This window comes from Pipistrellus hanaki, assembly GCF_964339955.1.
Source record: "Pipistrellus hanaki genome assembly, chromosome: 1".
Lineage (NCBI taxonomy): Eukaryota > Metazoa > Chordata > Mammalia > Chiroptera > Vespertilionidae > Pipistrellus > Pipistrellus hanaki.
The window spans coordinates 62100504-62127504 of NC_140503.1; the positions used below are offsets into that span (position 1 = coordinate 62100504).

At 40.2% G+C, this 27001-nt stretch overlaps 1 protein-coding gene and 1 pseudogene across 2 annotated transcripts in view; both read left to right on the forward strand.

The window, feature by feature from the left end:
- Nucleotides 1-308: 308 nt before the first annotated feature.
- The window catches only part of INO80 (INO80 complex ATPase subunit), a 129007-nt gene continuing 102314 nt past the window's right edge, over nucleotides 309-27001 (forward strand). Inside the window, exons 1-5 of the mRNA XM_084904453.1 lie at nucleotides 309-883; nucleotides 21570-21755; nucleotides 22001-22170; nucleotides 22262-22329; nucleotides 26710-26898. Of these exons, the coding sequence (XP_084760579.1) occupies nucleotides 21613-21755; nucleotides 22001-22170; nucleotides 22262-22329; nucleotides 26710-26898 (570 nt within the window). The 5' untranslated portion in view covers nucleotides 309-883; nucleotides 21570-21612. The remainder of the gene's footprint in view (nucleotides 884-21569; nucleotides 21756-22000; nucleotides 22171-22261; nucleotides 22330-26709; nucleotides 26899-27001) is intronic.
- LOC311632964 (procathepsin L-like) lies at nucleotides 20359-21054 on the forward strand (annotated as a pseudogene). The gene has a single exon. The product of its transcript is annotated as a procathepsin L-like (transcript).

Genomic DNA, 27001 nt, shown 5'->3' on the forward strand with positions numbered 1-27001 from the left:
ACCGTGTAAGGGTGCTCTACACATCAGGCACTTCGCCGACGGTGCAAAACCCTGCCCAAGAGGCCAGGAACTTATTAAAATATCACACCTGAACCTATCCTTTCAAATGAATCTTCTCAGAGTTCGGTAACCCTTAATAAGTTAACCACTTGCACCCTCTCTCTCTTCTGCCTGCGGGAAGGAATATTCCCAGGATCCCGGGCCGTTACCACTGACGTTACTTCCGGGAAAAGTAACCTTTCTTTAGCAGTTGCAGGCCTGGAGAAGTCTCGCGATATTTACTCCCGCGAGATCTGCTTGCTCACTCTAGCGACGACATCCTTCTCCTCCTCCCCGCCGCCTTTCGGCAATCTTCGCCGGTCCCAGCCCCGACCAATCTGCACTCAGATGGCATGGATCAGGGTCTCCCCCCGAACCCGGGTCCACGCGGGGCGTCAGGCGGCAGCGGCGGGGTGCGAGCAGCTCGAGGCCGTGAGCAACTGCTCTGCGGAAGGCACGGGCCGGCGATGAGCAGTGAGCGCGGGCGGGGTAGGGGTAAACCAGCTGAGTAGCGGCTCGATTGTTCTGGCCTGGCTATGGCGCCTCTCCTCCCCCCCGCCATGGCTCCCCGTGTCCCTGCTCCGCTCCTCTCAGTGAGTGAAAGTGGCCGCCGCCGCCGCCGGCCCAGCGCCCGCAGCCGCCTCAGCGCCGCCGCCATCTTGGGGTCCCAGGAGCCGCCGAGGGAGCGGGCTAGGAGCGTCCACGCCCAACGCAGTCACCGTCCTGCGGCCTCAGAGAGCGAACCGCGGCTCCACCGTCGGCGGGGCGACCCCCCCCTCCGGACCCCGCCCGCACCCCGCCCCCCCTCCGCCGCCGCCGCGGCGGCGGGGCCCGGCGGCCCGAGGTGAGGCGACTAGACGTGGGCGGGCGAACGGAGTGGGGGTCGTGTAGGCCCCGTTGCGCCCCTCTCTGCGGGCGACGCCTGGGCCGCGTCTTAAAGGGGCCGTCGCCCCCGGCCCTCGGATTTGTTGGGCTTAATGGGAGGATGGGTGTGAACACTCTTCGCAGGGTTGGGATCTCAGGGACCTGGGCCTTGTTCTTTCCCTCTCAGACCTCTGGAGACCAGGGGTCACGCGGTGACCTCAGCCAGCCGAGGGAGCCCGTGGGGCGCCCACATGTGGGGAGTGTGTTAGACCAGGTGCACGTGGGACCCGGTGGGGCGGTGTCGGGCTAACACGTGTGTGGGTTGGGGGTGGGGTGGGGCAGGGCGAGGGCTGGTTAGGTTCGAGTGGGAACCCCGTGAAGGTTATACCTATCCATAGCAATCGAGATCTAAGGGCTTGGTAGCGTGTCAATTTCTGGGAGTAAGTTGGAGTGTGGGTCTGCGGTGCATGCTGCTTGCTGGTGTTAGGTGGGGGCAGCCTAACACGTGCAGATTTAGGAGTGTGTGGGTGACACTCCTAGTCTTTTCGGCTTTCTTAGGGTGTTTAGGCAAATGTCATCCTATTTGACATTCCTTCTTGAGCTTGCTGATGAAAACTGCTACCACTTCCGTAATCACCGAGGGTAGAAGCCCCCTACAGTTTGAGAGTGATAGAGCCTCAGAAGGCACTCACTATTTTAGTTAATGGCCAACTGTACCGAATTCTTTGATTGAAACACTACTTGGTTGCATGTTCCTATGTCTGTTGGTAAGAGTGGGAGAGAGGATTAGGGGGTTGACCTCACTAACGGAACTGGTGACCAGCTTACTTTTCCTGATCAGTAACTTTCATGATTTCCTTTCCCACAAGGAAGTTTTCATTGTAGCTTATTAGTGGTGGCTTTTAATTCGTTTTTTAGTAACTGCTTTATTGACATAATTTACATATCTAGGAATTCACCCTTTTAAAGTGTACAGTTCTGTGATTTTTAATGTACTTGTGGAGTTGTACAGCTATCAACCCTATTAAATTCATCACACCGAAAAGAAGCCCCTTTAGCAGTCACTTTTCATTCCTCCTTACCACAGCCACTGGAACTAATATATTTTCTGTCTTTGTAGATTTGCCTATTCTGGATATTTTGTATAAATGGAATCACACTTGTGTACTTTTGTGACTGGCTTCTTTCACTTAACATATTTTCGAAGTTCATCTATGTTGTAGCATGTTCCTTTTTATTGCCAAATAATATTTCATTCAAATTGTGTTTTGTGCTTGAAATATACTAATATTTCATATAAAAGGACAATTTGAGGTTATTATATATGGTAAAAGTTGGATACCTACTAGATTGTAAAATGAATTTGTTTTTAAGGATTAAATTCCATTATTTTAATTTACCCTGTTCTTTTTTTCTCTACATTTTTATTTCAAAAGAATCCAAACCATTTTTCAAAGATAGGAAATAACTGTTAACAGCACAAATGTGATTAGAAAAGTTTATGACTAATAAAAACATTTTGAGTGTATCAAAGGTGGAAATGGGATTGTCTAAGCAACAACTGGTGATACAATTTCACTTAATGAGAGTTTGTCATATTACTTCTGAGGGAAGGTATCATAACAGCTTTTGACTGGTCACTTGAGTAGACGAAGGGCAAGGAAAGGACTACTAGACACCTCTTCAGCCCACAAGAAGGTTAAAACTGGTTTAGGGATTTAACATGTCAATTTACAAGTTCACACAAAACATAAATTCTGGGATGCAGTGAATTTTAGAGAGGGCAATGTAATAAAGTTAAGAGGAAACTTTGAGTTTCTGGAAGAAAATAAGTGAAATTGATAAGTTTCTAAGTTGCATCTTAAATATAAGAATTTTGATATGATAGGCTGTAGCATGCAGAGGATGAGAACATAGTTGCTAATACTTAAACACCTTTTATTAGGCACTAATCCTAATCATGAAGGCTCTGGTCCTGCCTCCTGGTATCATAAACTTGGGGATATGTGAACTTGGAGTGGGGCACAAATATTCAGACCATGGCTATACATTAAGTCAGAAATTCGCTTAGAGAAGCATTGGATTCACTTGCTAATGATGATACAGTAGGCTTGCTTAGGATTGAAAAGTTGGTCACAAAGAAGCTTAATGATATGTGCTTAATTAATAAGAACATACGAGATTTCCATATATGTTAGGTCAGAAGTTGGAAATCAGTAATACTAATTGTAGTTGACAACTTAAATATAAGAAAATAATTGGGACTAAATGCTATTCATATTTTTAATGGACTAGAGCCGTGGTCGGCAAACTGCGGCTCTCGAGCCACATGTGGCTCTTTGGCCCCTTGTGTGTGGGCGAGTCTATTTTGAAGAAGTGGTGTTAGAAGTTTTAGTTTAAAAAATTTGGCTCTCAAAAGAAATTTCAATTGTTGTAATGTTGATACTTGGCTCTGTTGACTAATGAGTTTGCCCACCACTGGACTAGAGGACAGTGAGTAAACTATGACATGTCTTTATAAACTTTCACTACTAAGGACTGACAGCCTTTGTAATGGTCTCTAGAGCAAGTAGGATTCTTACATATTTTGCAGTCGAAAGCCTGTGAACCTCTTCTCGGAATATGACTTTTTAATATATATAGGTCAAATATTTAAATTTATGATGTAAGACATTTGCTTTTATTATTGAATTAAATAACAACTAGTGATAGTCCACTAATACTGCTGTGGTGTACTGCCTACATTCAGAATTGAAGGAAATGCTAATTTCAGCGATAGGCTAGTGAAAAGGATGTAAATTTCTTCCATCCAAATTCATGGACCCATAGTTTAAGATTCATAGTTTTTTGCTATTGTTGTTAATCCTCCTAAAGGACACATTGATTAGTTGCCGCCCACATTCAAGTAGGCTACTGGCACTGGGAATGAACCTGCAACCTTGGTATGTGTTCTTGACCAGGAATCGAACCCTTGATCCTACATTGCATGGGCTGATACTCTACCGCTTAGCCACACTGGCTAGTGCAAGACTTAGAGTTTTAGAGCCTCTGCCCTAAAGAGTCCTGCACATGTAACTAAGTTATTTCATATGGAGAAACTAGTGATTTCCATAAGAAGAAGGATTATTGATTCTTCTTTATTTTTTTAAAGTATATTTTACTGATTTTTTACAGACAAGAAGGGAGAGGGATAGAGAGTTAGAAACATCAATGAGAGAGAAACGTGGATCAGCTGCCTCCTGCACACCTCCTACTGGGCATGTGCCTGCAACCAAGGTACATGCGCTTGACAAGAAATCAAATCTGGGATCCTTCAGTCCACAGGCTGGCAAGCCAACACTCTATCCACTGAGCCAAACCGGTTAGGGCAATCACAGCCTTTGGTATGTTAATTTATTCAGAGATGAAAATAAACTATCATTAATCAATATGCTGTTTTATAGTAAATATGCCATTTAATCTCAGAAGTGAAAATTATTATTCCCATTTTACAAATAAGGAGAACTGAAACTCAGAAAAAGTTCCATTCCTATCCATTGGCAAGTAGAACTCAAACTCAAATCTTTTTTTTTTTTTAATAATTCTTTTTTTTCTTTTAAAATTACAGTATTTTTTATTTATTTTTATTTATTTAAATATATTTTATTGATTTTCCACAGAGAGAAAGGGAGAGGGACAGAGAGCTAGAAACGTCGATGACAGAGAAACATTGACCAGCTGCCTCCTGCATATACCCCCTACCGGGGATGTGCCCGCAACCACTGTACATGCCCTTTACCGGAATTGAACCTGGGACCTTTCAGTCCGCAGACCGACACTATCCAGTGAGCCAAACCGGTTTTGGCAAACTCAAGTCTTTTTTTCTCCCAACCCAATGTCTTTCCATTATACCAGTGTTTCCCACCCTTCTCTCATGAGAATCACCTGGTGGAGTTGTTAAAACACAGATTCCTGAATCCCAACTAAGAAGTGCTAAACTAGAATTTTTGGGAACATATAGGTAAAATTGTATACTTAACTAGTGCTCTAAGACAGATTTTATATACAGAGCACTAAGTTAGGTATGCAATTTTACCTATATGTTCTCAAAAATTCTAGTTTAGCACTTCTTAGTTGGGATTCAGGAATCTGTGTTTTAACAACTCCACCAGGTGATTCTCATCATGAGAGAAGGTTGGGAAACACTGCATTATACTACCAGGTTTTTTCTTAAACTCTCACTTGACCTCTCTGTAAAAAATCAATGAAATATATTTAAAAAAAAAAAAAAAGAAAAGAAAGGCTGCGATATACATTGTTTTTATTTATTTATTTTTAAATAATTATTGATGAAAGTATTACATACGTCTCCTGTTTCCCCCCCATTGATCCCCTCCAGACTTCCCCACCCCCATGCTGTGCTACACATTTAGTTTTGGTTTAGATGAGGGGAAACTATTAAGTAGTAGGAGGGAATGACATGAATGGCATATAGGGTTTTCCTAGGGTATTCAAGTGGAGTTCACCTTTTGGTAATGGTACTAAAACTATTCTTATTTCTTATAAAAGAACAAATTGTCTTGGTTTGTGCATGACAACTTAAGCTTTTCAGGGTAAGAAGTTAGTTGATAAGTACGTAAGATAAACTGGGTAAATCTCATATCTTTGTACATGAACAGAAAATGGCCAGTGATCATCAGTATGGTAAAAAGAATGCTGGGCCAAGTGGTCATTTTATCTCTGAGAATGTTGCCTGAATGGTTCCCAAAAGGCCAACAAAATGTTAGTCATTCCCAAGAGAGTATGGAAAATAAAATTTAAAAGTGGACTGCATTATCTTGGTATGAAACCACAATACACTTACTCTTAAACTATTTAGCGGATTCTAATTATTGTATCTCAAGGAAGAAGAAATTTAGGAGGGGAGTTTTCAGAAGATAGCAATATAAATGAAGACAATAGTGAGACATTTGTATGAAGATAAAGAAATTAGACCACAAAAAAAAAAAAGAAATTAGACTACAGTGGAATGATGAAGACTAAGATGGACTATGATTAAATTGTATTGAATTAGGAAAAAACATGAATAATAATCCTGTAAAATTAGAAGTAGTTTGAAAGATGAATATAGTTTGACATGGGTTGAATAATGAGTGGTTTATGAAATTTATTAGGTTAAGGCTTAAGTACAGACCAGGCATAATTTAAGGATTACAAAGCCAGAGACATTTGTGATCCAGGCCTAGTTCATTTCAGGTTAACAGTTAGTAATACTTGTACCTGCTGGTTTATGACAGCGGTCACCAGCTGGTGGTCTGCAGAGTCCGAAAGATTGGTGACTGCTGGTTTATGAAACTCCTTGTTCTTTTCATTCATTCAATAAATATTTATTGAACACCAAGTGAATGCTTTTTGATCTTTCCAATAACCATTTATTGAGCATCTGCCACACTCAAGGGATTGTGGTAGACCCTGAGGGTGTACAGTGAATTAATACAGTTGTAGCTATATGTATGGGACATACCGAGGGGTTCTGCAAAGATAAACACAGTTATATAAATTCTTTTTCCCCCCCCAAATATATTTTAATTGATTTTTTACAGAGAGGAAGGGAGAGAGATAGAGAGTTAGAAACATCAATGAGAGAGAACCATTGATCAGCTGCCTCCTGCACACCCCCTACTGGGGATGTACCCGCAACCAAGGTACATGTCCTTGGCGGGAATCGAACCCGGGACCCTTCAGTTCGCAGGCCAATGCTCTATCCACTGAGACAAACCGGTTTAGGCTGCAAATTCTTTTTTAAAGATATATTTTTATTGCTTTCATTGAGGAAGGGAGAGGGAGGGAGGGAGGGGGAGGGAGAGAGAGAGAGAGAGAGAGAGAGAGAGAGAGCGCGCGCGCGCGCGCGCTTGCGAGCGCACACGAGCAAAAGAGAGAAAGAAATGTCAGTGATGACCTGTATACCCTCTATTGGGGATCTAGCCTACAACCTGGGCATGTTCCCTTGACCGGAATCGAATCTGGGACCTTTCAGTCCACAGGCTGACACTCTATCCACTAAGCCAAACCAGCCAGGGCCAGTTATGCAAATTCTATGTGCCATAGAGAATAATAAACCTAGATGTTTCTCTAAGGTGCTGATATGAATTACTAGTACTTAGCGTTTTCTATTTATTTTTTAATTGATTTTCTTTTTAGAGAGAGAGGAAGGGAAAGGGAGAGAGAGATAGAAATATCAATGAGAACATTGATTGGCTGCCCCTGCATGGGTCTCACCAGGGATGGAGCCTCAAACCTAGGCTTTTGGAACTAGTGACCACGCTATCCAGGCATTTAGGATTTAAAAAAAATATATTGAGCTTGGCCAGCGCTGTTCAGTGGTAGAGCGTTGACTTATGAACCAGGGGTCACAGTTCAATTTCCTGTCAGGGCACATGCCGGGATTGCTGCTCAATCCCCAATGTGGGGTGTGCAGGCGGTAGGCGATCGATGATTCTCTCTCATTATTGATGTTTCTATCTCCCTTTCCTTTCCTCTCTGAAATAAAAATATTTTTAAAAAATGACATTCTTTTCATTTGTTTAAAGGCCCTAATCTGCATTGTAATCCACTGGCAGTATATTATAGCACAACTCCTAAATCAAGCATGTCAAACTCAAAGCCTAACATGGGCCAAATAAACAAGGTTTAAGTTATGTGTGCTGCAAAAAACACACAAAAGCTTTAATTTTCATAGAAACGCAGGTTTGTTTTGATAGAGATGTGCTGAATACAAAGGGCTGAAATAATCATTAACATAAATAATAGAATATTTTAATAATAAATTTTTTCCTGAACAGTAACTACCAGACACTGAATAACTCCAAAATATTTCCTGTTGCACACACCAAACAAGTCAGTACAAGGCTAATGACGTGGCAATCACTACTAAAATATTTGTTGCTAGTATTAGTGGAGAGAAATGGTGCCCCTGCTGGTAAGGCATGTAAGGGAAATGAATGCAACACGAATCAGTCATGAATGAACGTTGTTCGTTATGAATAATTATGTATAACATGATATTGTAAAAATTAAGTTACAAAATTTTTATTAAAATGTTTTTTACCATTATATTGGCTGGGCCGAAGAAATATTTGTTGTGGGCCACGAGGTTGACATGTTTGTTCTAGATCCTAGAGTGAGATGACCTATGTTCAAATTTTGGCTCTCTATCTTATTGTGTGACTTCTGGATAGCTATTCAATTTCTTCATCTCTTAAATTAGGATAATAGTAGTACCTATTCCATAGAAGATAATTAGGAGACAGCAAGGAATACATACTAGTACTAAGAATGGTACCTGACACACAGTGCTGAGCAAGTATTAGCTATAATTATAGGTACCATTTCTTTTTGACAGTTTAATCAAGAGCTTAATCTAGAGTTTTTATTTAATAAAGAGTTAATTTATAAAGCATGGAACTCAGAACCATTTTTATTATGAATAGAAAATATGTCACATCTTTTTTGGTGCGGTAGAGAAAAATACATCAATAAAATAGTTATGCAATAACTCCTGTTTATATAATGAATACCAGTAGATGTGAATAGAAATATCTTCCAGTTTAATAAGATTATAGCTCAAGTAAAAAGGTGGTATTTTGCAACAGAATTTTTTAGTTCAGGCTCTAAAATATTTCTGTCCAGGATGTTGTTCTAATGTTCTGATAGTTTACCCTTTTAAGAATAATTCTTAGAAATATAATCATAGGCCAGGCTTTTAGAGCAGGGTTTGGGAAAGTTTTTCTGGGTCAAATACTAGCTCTTAGGCTTTGCTGGTTAAGTCTTCTCTGTTGCAGGTTACTCAACTCTGCCATTGTAGTGTGAAAGCAGCCAAAGTCAATTTATAAATGAATGAGTGAGGCTGTATTTCAATAAAACCTTTTGGGCACTAAAATTACAATTTTATGTAATTTTCATGTGTCATGAAATAAGATCCTCCTTTCCCCAATTATTTAAAAACGTAAAAACTATTCTTATCTGCCAAGGGTTTACAGAAATGGGCAGTGGGCTGTATTTGACATCAGGCCATAATGCACTGACTCCTACTCTAGAGTCTTGGCTGTACAACTCTCAGGCTAGATGATCGTGTGCAAGTTAATGTTAAGCCTTAATTCCATCTTTTAAACGGGGGATAATAACAGTATCTATTATATGTAAAGCTGTGAGAAATGAGATAATTTACCTGAATTGTTTAGCACCATCCCTGACACATAGTGTTTTAGTAAATGCTGTATGTTATTACCATCTAACTGAACTCCCTCATTTTACAATAAGGGTGTTGGGGCCCTGAGAGGATAGGATAGTTGCTATTTCTAAAGTCTGTGGCTTGTCAGTAGCATTAAAATCACAGAGCTTGACTTTAGTTTCTCTTTCTACCCAACCACACTACTTTCATAGAGGATTTAATTCTGTTAACATAATTGCTTGATAAAACTATTCTATTGGATACTGTAATGGTGGATACATGACATTATGCATTTGTCAAAACACATAGGGCTTTCCAGTGCAAAGAGTAAACTCTATAATGTATACACATCAAGCAAAAATCTTTTAGGTCCGCAGGGATCCCAGGAAGGAGGAATGCAAATGGTGACCAGAGAATCTAATTGTATTACAGATGTGTGAAACAACCTTACAGGGGAAGGAGGGTAGTGTTGACCTAAGTAAATTAGGAAAGGAGTGGAATCTAAGACAAAAGGAGCTGCACATAAGCGCTGTCTAATTGATAAAATTGTGTCCCATAGGGCTACAGGTTAATTCTGATACTGATATATATGTATATTATAATTGAGTAACTAAGCAAATGGATCTTGGGAGACGGGTTTCTCACTTGTTAGAGTGGGAATTTACAGATAAGCAAGGGGAGGAGGCTAGAATGGGCCATGTAGTAATGAATTAGAGTTGGAGACATGCATATGAACCCATGTCTAGCTTACTACAGATGTAGGTGCTTTCATATTGAAATATTTATAGATATGTGTGCACAGTGGGGTTTAGATACCGATATATTTTTGTGCTCTTGCCAGCTAGAAAGTTAAAAGAAAGCCAGGAACACACTTAGTACCTACTTCTTGTTTTTTTTGTGTGTGTGTTTTTTTAAAAATATATTTTATTAATTTTCCACAGAAGGGAAGGGAGAGGGATAGAGAGCTAGAATCGTCGATGAGAGAGAAACATCGACCAGCTGTCTCCTGCACACCCCCCACCGAGGATGCGCCCGCAACCAATGTAGTACATGCCCTTGACCAGAATTGAACCTGGGATCCCTCAGTCCCCAGACGGACGCTCTATCCACTGAGCCAAACCGGTCTCGGCTCTACTTCTTGGTTTTTAATCTCATTGTCCAAAAAAAGGAACTAGAGCTAGTTAGAGAAATGGCTGATCCTAAGACTGGGGCAAGAAATATAAAAGATGAGCCTGGAGCATCTTATAGGGCAAGAAAGTGAGGAAGTACTCCAACCATCACAGCTACAACTACAATCCCACACTGATGAGCCAACTAAAAGAGTTCTCAAATGCCAAAACTTGAACAGTTTGAGCAGCAGAATAAACAAATCAACACTGGATTATCCATAATATAAAATCAATATTTAAAAGTTTATATTGATCTAAATAAATAGTTGAATAAATTAATATGCTGCTTGGAACACTCTGTTAGCATGATTTTATGCTTTTGGAGCCTCTGGTTTATTGGAAGGCCTTAAGAGAGTATTGGAATAATTAAGTATGTGGGACTTTGAAGTTCAACTTCTTAGATTCCAATCCTGGCTCTACCATTTCTGACTTGAGTGGGTTACTTAAGCTCCATCTATAAAATGGAGGTTATAATAGTGTCTGTGTTATAAAATAATTAAATGAGTTAATGATACATAAAACAATCATGCATATAAAATGTTTGGCATATAGCTCGCAATTAAATGTGTGTATATAGCCTTACTACAGTAGCATTCAAAGAATTTGAATTTCCAATTCTTTATCATAGACTCTCTCTCCCCAACCCCCCAAACTTCTTCTTTTCTTAAAAAAAATTTTTTTTTTATTGATTTTGTACATAGAGGAAGGGAGAGAGATAGAGAGTTAGAAACATCGATGAGAGTCATCAATCAGCTGCCTCTTGCACACCCCCTACTGGGGATATGCCCGCAACCAAGGTACATGCCCTTGACTGGAATCGAACCCGGGACCCTTCAGTCCCCAAGCCGATGCTCTATCCATTGAGCCAAACCGGTTTCGGCCCCACAAACTTCTTGAATAGAGGAAAAAAATCTAATTTAAGTATTTATTGAGCACCTAGTCTGATATAAACATATCTGCCTTGTTCAAATTGACTGTGTAGACTGAATAGTGAAGAGAATAGTATCATCTCCTCCTCCTCTTCCTCTTCCTCCTCCTCCTCCTCCCCCCCCCCCTCCTCCTCTTCCTCCTCCTCTTCTTCCTTATCCACCTTCTCCTTTTCCCTTCTCTTCCTTCCCCTTCCCTCCCCTCCCTTCCTTTCCCCCTCCCTTTACCATTCTCCTCCTCCTCCTTATCCTCCTCTTCCGCCGCCTCCTCTTTATCCTCCTCCTTGAAGGGCAACATTTCATGAAATACTGGTTGGTGGTGATGAACTCCTTTAGCTTTTCCTTGTTTGTAAAGCTCTTTATCTGACCTTCAATTCTAAATGATAGCTTTGCTGGATAGAGTAATTTTGGTTGTAGGTTCTTGCTATTCATCACTTTGTATATTTCTTGCCATTCCCAAACTTCTGCAAAGTTTCTGTTGGGCAATCAGCTAATAGTCATGGGCACTGCCATATAGGTATCTAACTGCTTTTCTCTTGTTGCTTTTAAGATTCTCTCTTTGTCTTTAATCTTTGGCATTATAATTATGATGTGTCTTGGTGTGGACCTCTTTGGGTTCCTCTTGTTTGGGACTCTCTGTACTTCCTGGACTTGTAAGACTATTTCTTTCATCAGGGGAAGTTTTCTGTCATTATTTCTTCAAATATATTTTCAATATCTTGCTCTCTTTTCCTTCTGGTAACTCAGTAATGCAAATGTTGGTATGCTTGAAGATGTCCCAGAGGCTCCTTGCACTGTCTTTTTTTTTTTTTTTTTAAATATATTTTATTGATTTTGTACAGAGAGGAAGGGAGAGAGGTAGAGAGTTAGAAACGTCGATGAGAGAGAGTCATCGATCAGCTGCCTCTTGCACACCCCCTACTGGGGATATGCCCGCAACCAAGGTACATGCCCTTGACCGGAATCGAACTCGGGACCCTTCAGTCTCCAAGCTGACGCTCTATCCATTGAGCCAAACTGGTCTCGGCTGCACTGTCTTCTTATTTTTGGATTTGTTTTTTATTTTTTCTCTTTTGATTGGCTGTTTTTTGTTTCCTCGTACTCCAAATTGTTGATTTGATTTTCAGAATATTCCAATCTGTTGAATTCCTGTAAATTATTTTTAAAAATTTATACATTTTTTATTGATTTTTTACAGAGAGGAAGAGAGAGGGATAGAGGGATAGAGAGTTAGAAACATCAATGAGAGAGAATCATCTATCAGCTGCCTCTTGCACACCTCCCACTGGGGATGTGCCCGCAACCAAGGTACCCACCCCTGACGGGAATCGAACCCAGGACCTTTCAGTCTGTAGGCAGACGCTCTTATCCACTGAGCCAAACCGGTTTCGGCTGTAAATTATTCTTTATCTCAGTTAGTGTATGCTTAATTTCTTTTGTTTTTAAAATATATTTTATTGATTTTTTACAAAGAGGAAGGGAGAGAGATAGAGAGCTAGAAACATCGATCAACTGCCAAGGTACATGCCCTTGACTGGAATCGAACCTGGGACTCTTCAGTTTGCAGGCTGACTCTCTATCCACTGAGCCAAACCCGCTAGGGCTGTATGCTTAATTTCTGACTGGTTCTTTCTCATGTTTTGACATTCTCACTAAGATCATTCAAAGTCTCACTAAGCCCTTGAAGTTTCATTTAGATCCTTGAGCAACCTTATAACCATTGTTTGGAACTATGTATCCAGTAATTTGCCAGCTTCCATTTCATTTATTTCTCTCTGGAGATTTCTCCTATTTCATTTGTGGCATGTTTCTTTGTCTCTGCATGTTCCCTGTGTTTGTTTGTTTGTTTCTTTTTAAAAAAAAATATATTTTATTGATGTTTTACAGAGAGGAAGGGAGAGAGATAGAGAGCTAGAAACGTGGATGAGAAAGAAACATCTACCAGCTGCCTCTTGCACACCCCCCATTGGGGATGTGCCCGCAACCCAGGTACATGTCCTTGACCGGAATCGAACCTGGAACCTTTCAGTCCGCAGACTGACGCTCTACCACTGAGCCAAACCGGTTTCGGCCCTGTGTTTGTTTCTATGTATTAGGTAGAGCTGCTATGTCTACTGGAATTGTTACAGTGGCCTTGTGTAGTGGGTGTTCTGTATGGCCCAGTGGCTCAGCCTCCCCAGTCTCCCGAGCTGGCCCCTCTAGGATGCACTCCTGGGTGGGGCTATGTGCAGTCTTGTTGTAATTGAGCCTTGATTGCTGTTGGCATGACTGGGAGGAGTTAACACCCAGGACAACTGGCTGAGGACCAGCTGCAACTATAGTGGGAGAGCTGCTGTGCAGGAGAGACCCCTGTGGAGCAGGACTTGCTTCAGTGGGGCTTTGGTGCTCACTGAGTTTGTCCTTGAGTGTGTCGCTGTGAATGTCTAAAATTGTCATCTGGTATGGTCTGAAGTTGTCTCTGGGTACACTGCCCTTGTGGGCCGGCCTCCTGGGAGGTGCAAAGCTAGCCAATGCCTGGGGCCACCCAGCAGGAACTACTGAGCAACCTGCAGATGGCTACTATTTGTATCGGTATGCAAGGGCCCAGGGAGGTCAACCTGAAAAGCAAGGCAAGCTGTCCTACTCTCTTATTGATAGGGATGGGGCTGGGCCAGGCAGGAGCCTGCAACCTAGGTGAAATGTGTACCCTTGCCCTGGGACTGTAGGGCCAACTGAGCTACCTGGCCAGCACCTTTTCATGTACTTATTAGCTATTGGTATATCTTTGGAGAAATGTCTATTCACAACCTTTGTCCATTTTAAAACTGGATTACTTGTCTTTTTATTATTGAGTTTTAAAAAAATATATTCTGGTTATTAGTCACATATCAGATACATGATTTGCAAATATTTTCTCCCATTTGTGGGGTTTCAGTTTCTTTTTTTTTCTTCTTTTCAGTTTCTTGATATCATTTTCAGCACTAAAGTAAATTTTGATGAAGCCTTATTTCTCTATTTTTTGTTGTTGCTTTTACTTTTGGTATGATATATAAGAAATCATTATCGGATCCAGTGTCATGAATATTTATAATCACTTTGTTTTCTTCTAAGAGTTTTATAGTTTTAGCTCTAAAAATTTAGATCTGTGATCTCTTGAATTAATTTTAGTGTACAGTGTAAGAAAGAGGTCCAACTTTGTTCTTTTGCATATGACTATCCAGTTGTCACATCACCATTTGTTAAAAAGGCTGTTTGTTCTTTCTTTTCCCCATTGAATTATTTTGATACCCTTGTTTGAAAATCATTTGACTATAAATGTGTTTCTAGATTCTGAACTCTGTTTCATTAATTTATCTAGTATCTAGCCTTATTTCAGTGCTACATATCCTAAGTCATAAGTCTGAGTCCTCCAACTTTGTTCTTCGTTTTTTTTTTTGTTTTGTTTTTAAAATATATTTTATTGATTTTACACAGAGAGGAATTGAGAGGGACAGAGAGTTAGAAACGTCGATGAGAGAGAAACATCGACCAGCTGCCTCTTGCATACCCCCTACTGGGGATGTTGCCTGCAACCAAGGTACATGCCCTTGACCGGAATCGAACCCGGGACCTTTCATTCCGCAGGCCGACGCTCTATCCACTGAGCCAAACCGGTTCCGGCTGTACTTCATTTTTAACATTGTTTTGGTTATCCTAGGTTTCTTGCACCATTCCCATGTGAATTTTAGGATCAGATTGCTTATTTCTGGAAGAATAAAAAAGCCAGCTTGGATTTTGTTGTTGTAGTTAATCCTCACCTGATGATACATTTTCATTGATTTTTAGAGATAGTGGAAGGGAGAGAGGAAGGGAGGGAGGTTGAGACACACACACACACACACACACACACACACACACACACACTGATTAGTTGCCTCCTGTATGCTCCCCAACCAGAGCTGGGCATTTAACTTGCACCCCAAATACATGCCCTTGACTGGAAATCAAACCTGAGACCCTTTGGTGTGCATGCTGATGATCCAACCAATGAGCAACACTGGCCAGGGCCAGCTTGGATTTTGATACTAATGAGTCATAGAATGTCCTTTTATTTATTTAATTGTCTTATTGTTTTCAGTATATATAAGTCTTTGGTCAAATTTATTACTACGTATTTTCTTCTTTTTGATGCTAATATTAATGGGTTGTTTTTAATTTAATTTTCATTGCTAGTATATAGAAACAATTGATTTTTGCATATTTACCTTGTACCCTAAAGGATTACTGAACTTGTTCATTTTTAGTGCATTTTTAGGATTGTATATAAGATCATGTCATCTATTACTATAGTTTTCTTTTTTCCAATCTGGATGACATTTATGTCTTTTTTCTTTTTCTTTTTTGCCCTGACTAGAACTTTGGTACAATTTTGAATAGAAGTTGTAAACGTGAACCTGTCTTGTTTCTGATCTTAAGAGGGATAGCATTCTGTCTTTGACCATGATGTTAGCTGTGAATTTTTCATAGATGCTCTAATAGGTTGAAGGAATTCCTTTTGTTCCTTGTTTGAGTGTTTTTATTTTGAAATGGTATTGGATTTTGTCAAATCATCTTTTGAGACTTGAAATAATTAAATGGGTTTTATCCTCCGTTCTGTTAATGTGGTGTAGTATATTGATTGATATAATCCAGCCTTGCATTTGTATTATAAATTCTACTTGGTAATATACTCAGTGTATATTCCTTTTTACATGTTGCTGGATTCAACTGTTAATATTTTGTTGAGGATTTAAAAAGTCTGTATTGTAAGGGATATTAGTTTATAGTTTTATTGTGATATCTTTGTCTGGTTTTGGAATGAGATTATTACCAGAGTCATAGAATGATGTGGCAAGTGTTCTTTTCTCTTCAGTTATTTGGGAGAATTTGTGATTGATTGGTACTAATTCTACTTTATTTTTAAGCAGTTTCTTTAAAAAATATATATATTATTGATTTTTTACAGAGAGAAAGGGAGAGATAGAGAGTTAGAAACATCGATGAGAGAGAAACATCGATCAGCTGCCTCTTGCACACCCCCTACTGGGGATGTACCCTCAAGCAAGGTACATGCCCTTGACCGGAATTGAACCTGGGACCTTTCAGTCAGCAGGCTGACGCTCTATCCACTGAGCCAAACCGGTTTCGGCTAATTCTACTTTAAATGTTTGGTAAAATTCACCAGTGGAGCCATTTGAATTGGGTATTTCTTAGTGGGAAGTTGGAAGCTTTAAATTTTGTATTATTATATTCATCTGGCTTTTCATTTATTATTCTTTTGGTCATACATACCTAGCAGCCTAACCTGTAGTTTTTCTCATCAAAAGATGTAAAATATTGTGCCCTGCTAATGGAACTCAGTGATTGAGCATTGACCTATGAACCAGGAGGTCATGGTTCAATTCCTGGGCAAGGCACAGGCCCCAGGTTGTGGGGTTGATCTCTGGTAGGGAGTTGTGCAGGAGACAGCCGATCAATGATGTTTCTCATCAACATTTCTATCTTTATATCCCTCTCCCTTCCTCTCTAAATATCAATAAAAAAATTAAAATATGTAAATAATTGTTAGTAATGCAATCAGTAGGAGTTACAAATTTTTTAATAACATTTATTATGGTGTAACATACATAATCATCTTTTCTTGAACTCTCATGGCACTTTCTACATCTCTTAAGTGACTTTGCGTGTACTTATTTTTTTAAATTGAATTTATTGGGGTGATATTGGTTTGCATAATCATACAAGTTTCAAGTGTACAACTGAATAAAACATCATGTGCACAAACCAAAGGACTCGTATGCATGCATATAAGCATAACCCATGGTCACAGACAGTAGAGGGGTGAGAGCATGTGCTGGGGTGGAAGTGGCTGGGAGAGGTCAGTGGGTGAAAAAAGAGACATAGGTAATACTTTAAACCAAGAATTAAAAACAAGAAAAGTCTTTTTCTGTCCCCATTTCCCTCCCCCTTTGTCCACCTCCACCTACCTACATCCCCCTTTCCCTCCGGTTAATACCACACTATTGTCCGTGTCTGTGTGATGTAGAGTCCCAGTCCCGACTCTAATCCCCTCTGGTAGCTGTCAGTCTGTTTTGTGTATGCATACCTCTGTTTCTACTTACTTGTCAGTTTATTTTGTTCATTAGATTCCAAATATAAGTGAGATAATATCATATGGTTTTTGTCTTTGACTGGCTTATTTCACTTAGCATTATAATCTCTAGGTCCATCCATGCTGTTGCAAAAGTTAAGATTTCCTGTACCACAGCTTTTTTTATCCACTCATCTACTGTTGGGCATTGGCGCTCTTTCCGTATCTTGGCTATCTGTCTATCTATATAAAGCCTAAGTGATCGTTGGACCATTTGGTACTGTGATCTATACTGACCATCAGGGGCCAGATGCTCAATGCATAGGCATGGAAACATAGGACAGACTGATGTATCTTGGAAGGGGGAAGGAGAAGGGTGCAAGAGATTAACAAAGATCTTATATGCATACTAAAGGCCTGGTGCATGGATTTGTGCACCAGTGGGGTCCCTCGGAATGGCCTTCAGGGATTGGGCCAAAACCCGCAGTCTGACATCCCCCGCAGGGTCCTGGATTGCAAGAGGGCTCAGGCCAGGCTGAGGGACCCCACCAGTGCACAGGCCTCTAGTTGTAAATAACACTGCAGTGAACGTAGGGGGGATGCACATATTCTTTCCAATTAATATTTTGGGTTTCTTTGGATATATTCCCAGAAGTCAAACGGCAATTCCATTTTTAATTTTTTGAGGAAACTACATACCAGTACTTGTTTTCCACAGTGGCTGCTACAGTCTTCATTTCCACCATCATTGCATGAAGGTTCCCTTTTCCCCACATCTTCACTAGCACTTTTTATTAGTGATAGTCATTCTGACAGGTGGAAGGTGATATCTCATTGTGGTTTTAATTTGCATCTCTCAGATGATTAGTCACATTGAACATTTTTTTCATATGTCTCTTGGCCATCTGTATGTTCTCTGGAGAAGTTTCTATTTAGGTCCTTTGCCCATTTTTAAATTGGGTTGTTTGTCTTCTTGATGTTGAGTTTTATAATTCTTTATATATTTTGGAAATTAACCCCTTGTCAGAAGTATCATTGGCAAATATGTTATATTCAATGGGTTCCCTTTTTATTTTGCCGATTTTTTTTTTTTCTGTGCTAAACCTCTTTTAAAAAAATTACTTTATTGATTTTTTAGCAGAGAGGAAGGGAGAGGGATAGAGAGTCAGAAACATCAATGAGGGAGAAACATCGATCACCTGTCTCCTGCTCACTCCCCCCTGAGTATGTGCCCGCAACCAAGGTGCATGCCCTTGACTGGAATTGAACCCGGGTCCCTTAAGTCCGAGGCCGACGCTCTATCTACTGAACCAAACTGGTCAGGGCTGTGCAAAAGCTTTTTAGTTTAGTTCCATTTATTTTTTTCCTTTGTTTCTCTTGCCTGTGGAGAAATAAAGATATAAATATTTGTAAATAACACCATTAGTAGGAGCTACAAATTTCTGATATAACTTTTATCCTGGTGTAACAATCACACATAGTCATCCTTTCCTGAATTAAATATTGCTACAAGAAATCCCTGAAATTTTACTGCCTATGTTTTCTTCTTAGGATTTTTATAGTCTTGTGTGACTTATATTTAAGTCTTTAACCCATTTTGAGTTTATTCTTGTGTAAGGTGTAAGTTGGTGGTCTAGTTTGATTTTTTTGCCTGTATCTATTCAGTTTTCCAGCATCATTTATTAAAGAAACTGTCTTTACTCCATTATATGTTCTTGCCTCCTTTGTCAAATATTAATTGACCATATAGGCATGGATTTATTTCTGGGCTCTCTTTTCTGTTCCATTCATCTATGTGTCTGTTTCTAAAACTGTTACCATGCTATTTCGATTACTAGAGCCTTGTAGTATAATTTGATATCAATCAGATCTCATGATACCTCCAATTTTGTTCTTTCTCAAGATTGCTGTGGCTATTATTTGCCATCTTTTGTGGTTCCATCTAAATTTTAGGATTACTTATCTGGTTCTGTGAAAAATGCTATTGGTATTTTGATAGGGATTGCATTGAATTATAGATTGCTTAGGGTATTATGGACATTTTAATGATGTTAATTCTTCCTATAAAGGAGCACATTGTATGTTTCCATTTATTTGTATCTTTTTCAATTTCTTTCTGCAGTGTCTTATAATTTTTCGAGTATATGTCTTTTATCTCCTTGGTTAAATTTATTCCTACCTACCTTTTTTTGTTGTTGTTGCAGTAGTAAATTGATTGTTTTCTTTAAAAAAATATCTTTTTTGATTTTAGAGAGGAATGGAGAAGGGAAGAGAGATAAAAACATCCATGATGAGAGGGAATCATTGATTGCCTGCCTCCTGCACGTCCCTCACTGGGGATCAAGCCCGCAACCTAGGCATGTGCCCTTGACTAGAATCGAAGCTGGGACCCTTTAGTTCACAGGCTGACGCTCTATCCACTGAGCCAAACCATCTATTGTTTTCTTAATATCTTTCTGATATTTCATTATTGGTGTATAAAAATGCCACTGATGGGAGATCTTGGACCAGTATGTGTTGACTGTGCCTGCTCTGCTGCGCTCACAAAGAGGATATGAAAAATGAGACCCTCGAGGATATAAAAAATGATATCCTTCATTCTTCTTGATTGCCTTTTACTTAGGAATAGCTTCAGCTTCTCCAAAAGTTGATGGAAGTTTAGAGGCACAATGGCACCGATGGAAGGCAACACACAGTAAGCTACCTGGCTCGAATGAAGAAGGATGAAGGATAACAGTGTGGGAGAAGAATATGAAAATGATTGACCTACACAACCAGGAATACAGCCTAGGGAGACAGAGCTTCACCTTGGCAATGAATATTTTGGTGACATGACCAACAAAGAATTCATGTAGGTGATAAATGGTCATCAAAACCAGAAGCACAAGAAAAGGAGAATCCTCCCAAATGTAGATTGGAGAGAAGAAGACTATGTAACTGCCATGAAGAAAGAGCGTCACTGTGGTTCTTATTGGGCAGTTAGTGCAACTAATGCCCTGGAAGGACAGATATTTTGGAAAACTGGATTTTATCAATTGTTTTTTCTGCATTTAAAGATATGATCATGTGATTTTTGTCCTTCATTTTGTTTATGTGATGTATTACATTTATTGATTTGTGAATATTATATCAATCTTGCATTCCCAGAATAAATTCTATTAGATATGGTGTATAATCCTTTTAATGTATCTTATTGAGTGAGCAGAACCTTGTAGACTGCTCTCAGGCTCAAAGCAGTGAGGGCTGCAATGGTGGCCTAATGGATAATGTCATCCAGTATGTTAAATCCAATGGAGGGCTGGACTCAGAGGAGTCCTATTCATATCATGCAAAGGTTGGAATCTGTAAATACAGGCCTGAGGATTCTGTTGCCAATGACTGACTTCGTGGACTTCCCTGAGCAGGAGAGTGCCCTCATGAAGGCAGTGGCAACTGTGGGGCCCATCTCTGTTGCTATAGATGCAAGCCATCTTAGCTTCTGGTTCTATGAAGATGGCATTTATTATGAGCAGCACCAATGGAAGGCAATCAAGTAACAATAAATACTGGTTTGTCAAGAACAGCTGGGGTAAAGCTTGGGGCAAGAATGGCTACATAAAGGCCAAAGACCGGAACAACCACTGTGGAATCGCCACTGTAGCCAGTTATCGTACTGTGTGAGATGATGGTGATAAAGAAAGACTTGATTGAGAAGAGGGTATCCAGAGGAGGAATTTAAAAAAAAAAATATATATATATATATATATATATATATATATATATATATATATATATATTATTGATTTTGTACAGAGAGAAAGGGAGAGAGAGATAGAGAGTTAGAAACATCGATGAGAAAGAGTCATCAATCCACTGCCTCTTGCACACCCCTTACTGGGGATGTGCCCGCAACCTTTCAGTCCCCAAGCCGACGCTCTATCCATTGAGCCAAACCGGTTTCGGCCAGAGGAGGAATTTTTATCTTAAAACTGACCGCATTTTACTTAATGGAATACAACACTTGAATCTTGAAGATGTGAACTATGATTTGAATTCTGTGATGTTTTACATTGATAAAATGTTACCACTTCCATTGTGACATGAAATTTTTTCTGTATTTTGATGTTCTCATCCTTTTAACTTCTGCTTTTGCATTAGAAGGCAGTGCCTATTGTGAACTTTATAATGAATGATCTTTCCATAGACAAGATTTCTTTTCACATTTTATAAAAAACAGTTATGATAACGGGACAATAATAGTATTCCATTTTTCACTACTTACCTCCATTCTATAGCCGTGCAGTCAGAGACCCTTGTGCATGAAGACAGATTTGTTCTATGGCCTCGGAGTTGGGTGCCGGGGACGATGGCGGCTGCACTGAGCTGGCAAAGCCCCTCTATCTTCAGTACCTGGAGAGGGCCCTCCGGTTGGACCATTTCCTGCGACAGACATCGGCCATCTTCAACAGGAATATTTCCAGGTATGTTAGTCCGTCCATATTCCCACTATGATATTTAGTCATGTTTCTGATTCCCATTTTCACTGTAGATTTTAGGGTTAAAATAATTCATGATTTTTAGCATGTTTGATATATTTCCTTTCAAATAAAACTGAACTTTTTCAAATGATCAATTTTTTCTAAAAAATGTTCAGTCTACTAACCATAAATTAAAATATTTTGCTGGATCAGCCCTGATTGTGGATTCACCATTCTTTAATTTCTAGTGATGAAAGTGAAGATGGACTGGATGACAGTAATCCTTTATTGCCCCAGTCTGGGGATCCCTTAATACAAGTTAAGGAAGAACCTCCAAATTCATTGCTCGGTGAAACTTCTGGAGCAAGCAGTTCTGGAATGTTAAACACGTACTCATTGAATGGAGTTCTACAGTCAGGTCAGTGTGGTGTGAGAGTCCTCTTTGGACTCTCAGTTCTTTTGGTGTAGTCATCTTTTCATTTTATTATTCTTTATGTTTCTTTACACAGAATCAAAATCTGACAAAGGGAATTTATATAATTTCTCTAAGTTGAAGAAAAGCAGGAAGTGGCTAAAGGTAAGAGAAGACAGAATGTTTAGAATTCAAGTAACCTGTTAACAAGTAAAAGGGAAAGGTTTTTTTTTAATCAATCTTTATTGTTCATATTATTACAAAGGATCCTCATTTCTTCCCCCCTCCACCAGGTTTCCACTCAACCCTCCGCCCCCTCCCCACCCCCCATTGTCCTCATCCATAGGTGCACAGTTTATGTTCAGTCTCTTCCTCCCTCCCTTTCCCCTAGAACAGTCAGACCACTCCTCTCCCATATCAATGAACTGCTATTATTGTTCATCAGGTTTTTCAATCTCCTTTTTTTTTTTAATTAATAAACTTTTACACTTCTAAGAATAAAATTTAAAATCTAATAATTTTAAGCTTGTTTTTTTTCTGTCCTGGGAATTGAGAGCAAACTTGTTTACATGTACACTTGCCCTTAGGCTATCAAAAGGTGTAGCCATTCAAGTGTAAATGGACACATTGTTTAAACATAGCTGCTGGTTGGAATTGGATTACCTGTTCTGGGTGGGAAGGGCTTGTCATTCCTAAAAGGGAAAGGTTTTGATGCATTCTGGCACATTGGCAGAAATTTTTTATAGACACTCGTCTTTTTTGAAGAGATTATAGAGAAGGATCTAGAAGACATAATGAAGTTTGTTTTAGTAAACATTGCTGAGTACAAATATCTATATTTATAAGAAGCTAATATGCAAAGTGTCCCCTTGGGAGTTTAAACGGGAGAATGGGAGTTCAATCGCTTGCTGTGATGTGCGCTGACCACCAGGGGGCAGACACTTTGACTGGTAGGTTAGCTTGCTGCTGGGGTCTGGCCACTTGGGACTGAGTGAGATGGGCTAAACAAGCCCTGGAGCCCTCTTATGATCCCTCCCTGGGTGGCCAACCTCCCGTATTCCTCCCCTACCCCTATCATGGGTAGGTGGGTGGGTGGGAGGTAATCAACCAAACACTATCCTTATATAATAAAAGGCTAATATGCAAACAGACTGAACAGCAGAATGACCAGTTACTATGATGCACACTGACCACCAGGGGGCAGGCGCTCAACATAGGAGCTGCCGCCTGGTGGTCATTGCACTCCCAAAAGGGGAGCTCATTTCAGCCAGAAGCCCTGCTCATGCTGGTGAGTACAGCCATGGTGGTGGGAGTCTCTCCCACCTCCGTGGCAGCTCTAAGGATGTCTAACTGCTGTCAGTCGAACATCCCCCAAGGGCTCCTGGACTGCCAGAGGGTGCAGGCCAGGCTGAGGGACCCTCCCCCAAGAGCATGAATTTGTTGCACCGGGCCTCTAATCTTAGATAAGATTCTTGCCCTCACTGGCTCACATCGTAATCGGGATATTTAATCTACTTTTCATCTGTCCTTGAGTAATTTATTCACTCACCAAGTGTTGATTAAGTGCATCCTATATGCCAGATACTATGGTTCATAGACATGATTCCTGCCCTGTGGAGCTTACATTCTAATGGAGGGAGGCAGTGAGTAAGCCTGTAAACAAACAAACAAATAAATATGGCTTTAAAGAAGTAACATTTTAACGATTTCTCAATGATCAGAGAGAACTAGGTGAAGGTTTAAGATGTGAGCATTTCAATCAGAAGGAATAACTGCAAAAGTTCTGAGAAAGAAAGCAACTCAGTATGTTTGAGAGAGAATGAAAACTCCTATACCTTGGGGACAGTGAATAAGGGGATGGTAGAAGATGAGGTTAGAGAACCTGATCACTTGGGGCCTTTGTACACCATGTCAAGGAATTTGTATTTTACTCTAGTTATAATAGTAAGTTATTGGAGTATTTATAAGCAAGAGTGTGGCACAGTATGGTTAAGCCGCTTACAAGATTACTGTCATTGGCCAAACTGAGTTAAGGATAGCATTTCTTCTATTGAAACTAATTTTTCTCTATTTCGTACTTTTTTTTGTGAAGAATGGAAAGTAACTTTAAAGTATTATTTTGTTATTATCAATAGAAGAATGGAAAGTAACTTAAAGGTATTCTTTTATTATCAATAGGCCCTTTTAAAAACTCAAGTGCAAAAGACCAGATTTATTTCAGATCAGTGAGGCTTTAAGCTGTTGGGAATGCAGAAATCTTTGTTTAGCCACCACATTTTTAAAAAATATATTTTTATTGATTTTTGAGAGGAAGGGAGAGGGAGAGAAAGATAGAAACATCAATGATGAGAGAGAATCATTGATTGGCTGCCTCCTGCACGCCCTCTACTAAGGATCGAGCCCACAACCCATGCATGTGCCCTGGACTGGAATCAAACCTGGGATCCTTCAGTCCATAGGCTGATGCTCTATCCACTGAGCCAAACTGGATAGGGCTAGCCATCACATTTTTTTTTTTTTAAATATATTTTATTGATTTTACACAGAGAGGAATTGAGAGGGATAGAGAGTTAGAAACGTCGATGAGAGAGAAACATCGACCAGCTGCCTCCTGCACACCCCTACTAGGGATGTGCCCGCAACCAATGTACATGCCCTTGACCAGAATCGAACCTGGGACCCTTGAGTCCACAGACCGATGCTCTATCCACTGAGCCAAACCAGTTTCGGCAATAACAAATATTTTCATCACTCCAAAAAGAAACTTCTATACTCATTAGCATTTTATCCCCATTCTCTACATCATCAGCCTCAGGCAACCACTAATCCGTTTTCTGTTTATATGGATTTGCCTCTTAGGGACATTTTATATAAACAGAATCATATAATGTGTTGCCTTTTGTGTCTGGCTTCTTTCACTTAGCATAACATTTTCAAATTTCATGTTGTGGCACATATCAGTACTTTATTCCTTTTTATTGATGAATAATATTTGATGATCTGTATAATACCACATTTTGTTTATCCATTCATGAATGAATTTGGGCATTGTTTCTTTATTAGCCATCACAGCTTGCTTTCTATATTCTTTTATATCCTACTTGAGGCCTGGTGCATGGATTTGTGCACCGGTGGGGCCCTTGGCCTGGCCTGCAGGGATGGGGCTGTAACCACCTCCAGGGTCCTGGATTGTGAGAGGCTGGTTCTTGATGCACCCCGGAATCAGGATCCCTTCTTTCTTTCCCCAATATTATGTCTCTTTCTGTATCTGTTTCGTATATTTCATCTCACTTTACCCTACGTTTGAAGGTAACTGACTACTTGTGGGAATTTAGCTTCAAAATGCAATTATTTAGCAAACAGGATTTACTAAATCTGGAATCTAGTCAGCCTAGAGCAGGACCCTGCTCAATGTCAGGCTTCCCCGGCCAGGCCCTTCCACCCAAGTGGAGTCCTGTGGCAGTAGGAACCTCCTTACCACTTGACCTGCTCCTTTGCCTCCTTTTCCCCCTAGAGGTTTCCTGCTGGTGCTACTGTCCACCTGGAAGGATGGAAGCCGCAGCCGGTTTCCCAGCTGAGTGGTAGTGGGAAAATTCACTGCTTCCACTGGAAATCGATATTAGTGGGTGGGCCAGCATTGGCTTTAGATGTCTGGGCCACAGCCAGTAGATGATGAGAGATGTCTGCACATCTCTCATCATCTAGCTAATCGAGTTGAAAAGTTTCTGTAAGGGCCAGACCCACGACCTCTGCAATGGGCTGGAGGCCTGGTAGGGAGCCAGACCCGAAGTGGGGAGCCAGTAGGCTAGAGGCCCGGTGCACGGATACGTGCATTGGTGGGGTCCCTTGGTCTGGCCTGTGGGGATTGGGCTGAAACCCGCTTTCTGACATCTCCCAAGGGGTCCCGGATTACGAGAGGGTGGTTCTCCCGTGATGTACCCCGGAATTGAGCTCCCTCCTCTCTGGTTCTGGGTTACCCAAGAACTGCAGCTGCAAAGTCACCACAGCTCTGCAGCTCCTGAATTGAGTGTCTGCCCTGTGGTGGTCCGTGCCCGTCATAGTTACTGGTTGGCCAGTCGCTTAGGCTTCTATATATAGATAGCTTTTTTTTTTTGGTTTTGGTGTTGCTTTTGTATTTGACATTTAGTTAAACTATCATATATATAGTGTAAGTAGTTAGTAAAATCTAACTTTGTTGATTTTATAGCATTTCCCATGTTTTAGTGCTCTTTAATTTGTGTGTACTGGAGTTAATGGTTATCCTTTTGTTTTTCAGTTGGATTGGGAAAGAATAGTATAAGGGAAACTGGACTGACTGCCCTCCAGCTATTTTTGTCATTGTTTTGGGATCTGGAAAAAAATGCTTTTATTGTCTTGGGGTGGTGAACACACAGTACAATATATACAGATGATATATTACAGAATTGTACACTTGAAATCTATATAATTTTATTAACCAATGTCACACCAATAAATTCAATTAAAAATTATTGTATTGTAAAAGGAATTGTTTCAAAGAGAAGTTCCATTTCCTCCCTTTTTCAGAATATTCTGCTAAGTGATGAATCCAGTGAGGCAGATTCTCAGAGTGAAGAGAACGATGAAGAAGAGGAAGAAGAGGAAGAAGAAGAGGAGGAGGAAGAACTCAATCTCAACAGAGAAGAACTTCATAACATGCTGCGGCTGCACAAATATAAGAAACTTCACCAGAATAAATATAGTAAAGACAAGGAGGTAAGAGTTTCAGGAGACATTGCAGACCTTCATACTGGCTATTTACCCTCTGGGCTATATTCATTGAAGATACATCATTTTTTTTTTTTTTTTTAACTCAAAA